Genomic DNA, 6,000 nt, shown 5'->3' on the forward strand with positions numbered 1-6,000 from the left:
TGGATTTTAGTCAATGATCACATATAGTTGATTTTTTAAATTGTGTAAGTATGAGCTGCCTGTAGGATAGGACACTTGCCTGCTTAAAAACCTTTACTGAGTGACATCTTAGCCTGCCATTCATGGCTCTCTCTCACTGTGTGGTGAGCTCCATCTTTGCCTTTACTCCTAAATGTATCACTATGTGACCATCAAATTGGATGAGTTTGCCAACTATATTCCCTTCCTTAGGGAAAGTTTCAACCCTACAAAACAAACAAACAAACAAACAAAAACAAAATAACTTAACCATATGCTCACCATCTAACTACAGCAAGACCTATACATTTTGCCTTGTTACAGATATAAACATAGTTCTCAGGGTTGTTTTAACCTCCCGGCCATGGCCTTCTCCCTTGTGCTTTTGGCAAGGCTGTGCATTCCCCTGGAGTGGCATGTCCTATTCTGCAGCTAAGAATTCCTTCCAGGGTCAGGTCAGGTGTGCCTGGCTTCCTGGCTCTCAGAGGCCAGGGTCCCTTCCTCCACACTTCCCTCCGGTGGAACTAACTGCTTTTATCTGCATCTGTGTCTCCTGCTCATTAGTGACCTTGCTCTTTATTCTTCTATCTCCTAAAAACCCTTGTCCTAGTAAGCTTAGCACTTAAGACATATTTATTTCCTCAAATATACTAAAGGGGACTAATAGTATCACCTTATAGCGTCAGAAATATCAAAGTGCAGCAACTTTCTACAAATGCAGGGACATAGCTGACCCAGTAGAGGGTAAAAATAACATTTCTAAGACTGTAATAAACATTTCTCTTTGAAGAATAAATTCAGGTAAGTTCTTACCTAATCAGAAGCTTTTAGAACCTCATCTCCACATAAAACTTCATTATAATGACTTTGTAGGGTTCTAAGAAGTCTACAAACTTTTTCTCTAAAGGGCCAGATTTGGCCACAAATAGAGTCTCTGTCACATATTCTTTCCTGCCCCCCCCCCCCCTTTTTAAACAACCCTTTAGGGATTCCTGGATAGCTCGGTTGAGCATCTGACTTCAGCTCAGGTCATGATCCCAGGGTTCTGGAACTGAGTCCCACATCGGGCTCCCTGCTCAATGGGGAGTCTGTTTCTCCCTCTCCCCCTGCCACTCCCCCCACCATTCATGCTTGCTCACTCTCTTTCTCTCAAGTAAATAAATAAAATCTTTAAAAATAAATAACCCGAGACTCCTGGGTGACTCAGTGGTTGGACGTCTGCCTTTGGCTCAGGGCATGATCCCAGAGTCCCCAGGATTGAGTCCCATGTCAGGCTCCCTGCGTGGAGTCTGCTTCTCCCTCTGCCTCTCTCTCTGCCTCTCTGTGTCTATCATGAATGGGTAAATAAAATCTTTAAAACAAACAAACAAACAAGGACGCCTGGGTGGCTCAGTGGTTGAGCATCTGCCTTCGGCTCAGGTTGTGATCCTGGGGTCCGGCAATCCAGTCCCACACTGGGCTCCCTGCATGGAGCCTGCTTCTTCCTCTGCCCGTGTCTCTGCCTCTCTCTGTGTGTCTCATGAATAAATAAATAAAATCTTCTAAAAAATATAACCCTTTAAACATATAAAAAAGATTCTTAGCTAGCCCCTGTGTGACATCATTCAAACTTGGCAGGCCCCTTTGACCATGTTCCTCATCTTTGGCATTTGGGCCCTGTGATTCCATAGGAGAAGAAACAAAACGTAAGGACCGGCGTGTTTCCCCCCTTCTGACGCTCTCGATAGGGTCTGTCTTACCTCTTTATATTGTGTGTGTGTGTAGGCTATTTACTTAAGAACAGTGTGCACTTAGAGTTTTTAGGAACAAGTTTGTTTGTTCAGCAGTTCTTAAAATTCTCTCTCAGCCTAGGCTATAGATGCATAAATCTTCAGGTAAATAATAGATGATTAAGTCACTTGGGCTCACTGTGTCTCCAGATAGCAGCTCATTCCTGAGCAGATTGAGAGACTGTTTTCACCAGCTGCTTCAAAAACCTGACAGGCAGGATCTGTTTAGACTAAAATCTATTCCTAAAATAATAGATTTGGGCTGACTGTAATTATATAACTGCAAGTCTAAAAATGATGGGGGATTTCCTTATAAATTACTATGGAATCATAACTAGTCCTGCTCTGCCTGGGAGGTGAATAGTTCTATTAACAGAGAAAAAGAAAGGATGGGGTTTGCACTTCCCCAGTCCTGCAAGGTTGGAGGAATGCAGCCACATGGATAGGCAACAAGGCAAGAGTGAGGGTGCCCAGGCAGCAGGAGGGGAGGCCAGTAAACACCAGACACTGCCCGGGGTGGGTCGGCTGCCTTGTACACATCCACCTGGGAGGTGCTCACACACCTGGGAGGTGATGGCCCAAGGGAGTTCTGGGATGGAGGGTGCAGTGTGTGTGTGTGTGTGTATGTGTGTATATATCAGACATGCTACTTTTGCCTCTTTTACTAAGGGGGCAAAAGGCATGAACTCCAAAGACGTCTTCCATGGGATTTTCCCCTTAGCTTTAATGACCATGAGAAGGTCCCCTTTCTTACCCTCGCCCAGCCCGCCCCAACAAGTAAGGAAGGCTCCCCAACAAGTAAGGAAGGCTCGAACTTCCCTGGGACTTTGCCAGCTTTGGGTTCACTGAAGCACTTGCCTCCCTGGTCACCACCCCTGTGTTTTCTTTATTCCTCTCCCCCTACCCCTCCCCCATGCAGAGTACATCCAGAAATATGCCACGGAGGAGGCACTGAAAGAGCAGGAAGAGGGTACCGGTGACAGCTCGTCGGAGAGTTCTATGTCTGACTTTTCGGAAGATGAGGCCCAGGATATGGAGTTGTAGTAGAAAAAGCACCTGCTTTTCAGAAAGACTATTATTTCCTAACCATGAGAAGCAGACTATAATATTCATATTTAAACAAAGCAATTTTTTTTATTACTAAACAAGGTTTTTATGAATAATAGCATTGATATATATATATTATATATCACCCTTTAGATCTTGATTTCTTGGTCATTTCTCAACCTGAGGTGCATAGCATATTCCCACATTCCATTTTGGTAGCAATATGCGGTCTGAATGCATGCATTCATAAGTCCATTTTGGCCAAGTCAGCCTGTGTGCTACTGAACTGTCAAAAGAAATAGCCGCTCTGATAGGTAGACATGAGTAAAACTAACAGGAAAAAGTTGCTTCTTTTATTGATGGTTCCAAAGAAACAAACCAAACCAACCAGCTCTTGGACGTGAAGATAGAATAGTGCTTTTTCAAAATGGACGGGAGGAGCCGGGGGAGGAAAAGGCCTGCTGTGGGAAGGTGTAGAGCCAGCCGTGTCAGAGCCACAGCCATTCCTTCCTGTGAGTCCTGGGTGGCCCCATTTCTGTGGAGTAACGGTATAAGATAGCTAATTGGAGTGTTGAAACCTAAAACCATTTGACTCTGGATTTTAAGTACATTTTTATGTGTAGATTCCTGCCTGTCTTGCTATCAGGCCCTGCAGCCCACAAGTGTTTTTGCTTTGGAGAACCTTTTGGAAGTGTTTTCTGAACCTGATTCTTTTTCTTGGGGTGGAGCTTGAAATCCATACCTTTCTGAGAGGACAGGACAGGAGGAGTAAAGTGACTGGGAAGGTATTTCATCTCATCCAGCATGTGCAGAGTCACATCCTCATCTTATTTGCCACTTTGTGATGCTACCCTGGACTAAGAGCTTTAAATTTGAGGTTGATTGTGGGTGGTTTTGTTTGGGTTGGAGCTCCCCCCCCCATCCTTTTTCTTTCTTTCTTTCTTTTTTTTCTTTTTGGTGTGTGCATGTGAATTGTGCTTAGGTTGCAAATTTAATCTTCACCTACCAAGAGATGGCCTCCTCCTTGGATAGCCGCTCAGTGGACCATTAGACTCAGCAAGAAGACCCACCTGTGGCTATTACTCCTGGGTACTCTCATTCATGTTTGGGGTTTATTTTCCCTTCTGCTGCTGCTCGGCAGGAGTCTGGTCATCATCTGCTTGTGGGAGTGGGAAATGGGTGTTTTTAGACCAACACACATTCTAAATTTAAAATGAGTAATAATTGGAACATATAAAGGTCCTTGTACCCAAAGTGACTCCACACGGGAAAAACAAACCACTTTTTTCAGAGTGTGACTGAAGAGGAGGAAAGAGTTCGGAAATATGATGCAGTAGAACAGGTTTTGAAGGAAGAACATATTCTCTCCTGTATTTGTTAAGAGGAAATCAGACAGTTAAAATGCCTGCTAATCAAATGTTTACTTAGCTCACCATATGTCCAGGTTGCCGGCAGAGTTTCTTTCAGATATGAGTGTTGCCTATTGAATTTGGAGAACTTTAGACAGCAAGTCTGTATTCCCCCCCCCCTTTTTTTTTTGCCACAACCAATAGGACAATAGCAGAATTAGCCAATCCTAAAACCTTCTAAAGACAATTTTTGAATGTCCCACCGGGATAATTGAATTTTTCTTTCTGATGTGTGTTTTTAGTTTAGAAGTGCTATCTATTCTACAAGATTTGAGTCCGTGAGGTTGGAAGATATCCTATCTTTTTTTATTCAAAAAGCACAATCAATCTTTTCTTTGAAAATCTATATAAAGTACAACTTGCTTTTAGCATGATTATTTTCCTAAATAAAAGACAAAGAATTTACTTATTTTATGTTAATTACGGGCATGAAGCAAAAGGTTTTCTTTAAAAAAAAAAAATTTAAAGTGCAGTTACGTAGGGCTGTGGTTAGTTAACCGTACTGAGTTATCTATCTAGCATTTGTGGCTTGTTGGAGGGGTAGTGTTAACTATTTAACATGGAATGGTGTGCTTTAACTTTTCTAGCGCGTTGTCTTCTCATTATTTTGGGGGAGGGAGGGTCTCTGCTGGCACTGTCTAACCTGCTTACCTGCCGAATTAGCAGTTTGCTTGTGCTATAACTGTTTAAATTGTAGGTGCGACTTAGGGTAGGCTTTAAAGTGCTGGGTGGTGATTTGAGTTCAAACAATAAAAAATTGTATTTTTTCAATATTGTATAAACAATAGTGTTCTAATTACCTTTCAAAAAAATAATGTCCAAATAATAATTGCTTTTAATCTTGTCAAAACGAAACCCAACAAACTAGTAGAGCCAAGTTTAGAGGGGGAATGTATGTGAGCCACAGCTCTGCTCCCCAACTGAATCCATTTTTCTCAAACAAAAAAGAAGTCAGCTTGTCGTGGATTGAACGCTCTGGCACCGGGAGTTTGGTGGTGTGGAATTTCCGAATGAAGACATATTGGGGGAGGTTGCAGGCGTGAAGCCGCAGATCTGAGTATGGCTGCAGCATGTGTGCGTGTATGTTTGTCCATCCAAGTCCATCTGATGAAGGTGTAATTAGGCTTCCCATTAGCACAGAAGCTTCTGGAAATGCCACCCAAATCACGCTGTACCCTCTCGTTCTGTGCAGATCTGTCCTTTCTGGGAATTAACCTTGGGTCCCATGCATGCTTTTGGCTCTGTGTGGGGTTCTTCGTATCCTCTGAGAAACTGGTTTTGAGGGGTTGAGCAGAATCCCTTTTTTTTATTATTTTTGTCCCTTCCTGTACCTGGGTAGGACAAGGAGACCATGCTTCTAGGTGCAGAGGGAGCTGGAAGAAGGCCTGGCTGTGAAGCAGAGGATTCTGCCCCCACTAGTAGATGATACTGTAAGGCTTAGAAGAGGGGATGTTACAGCACCAAAAGCTTTTCCAGGTTTCCCATCATAACACTCAAAAGCATCCAGAGCCCCTCAGAAGGGCTGAACACTATTGCCCTTAAAGGTGGTGGTAGTAGGTCAGCGTTGCTTCTGGCGGTTTCCCTCCCTTTCTTAGTGTACCCATAGTTTTTGAAGTTTTACCTTGTGGTTTACCAGCGCAAGCCATCCTCTGCCCCCGTTCAAACGACCGGGCTCAAGCTCTTGCCAAAACCGACAAGCGAGGTGGCCACAGCCCCAGCCCCGGGGCCCAGCAGGTTGCATTTAGTGGTAGCCAAGC

The 6,000-nt window shown here is 43.7% G+C and overlaps 1 protein-coding gene across 5 annotated transcripts in view; it reads left to right on the forward strand.

The window, feature by feature from the left end:
- Positions 1–5,014, forward strand: part of UBE2H (ubiquitin conjugating enzyme E2 H) — a 107,509-nt gene extending 102,495 nt beyond the window's left edge. For all 5 annotated transcript variants that reach the window (XM_055307424.1, XM_055307426.1, XM_055307425.1 and 2 more), the window contains one exon: positions 2,707–5,014. In XM_055307424.1, the coding sequence (XP_055163399.1) occupies positions 2,707–2,831 (125 nt within the window). In that variant the 3' untranslated portion in view covers positions 2,832–5,014. The remainder of the gene's footprint in view (positions 1–2,706) is intronic.
- The last annotated feature ends 986 nt before the right edge of the window (positions 5,015–6,000 follow it).

This window comes from Nyctereutes procyonoides, unplaced genomic scaffold (genome assembly GCF_905146905.1).
Source record: "Nyctereutes procyonoides isolate TBG_1078 unplaced genomic scaffold, NYPRO_anot_genome, whole genome shotgun sequence".
Lineage (NCBI taxonomy): Eukaryota > Metazoa > Chordata > Mammalia > Carnivora > Canidae > Nyctereutes > Nyctereutes procyonoides.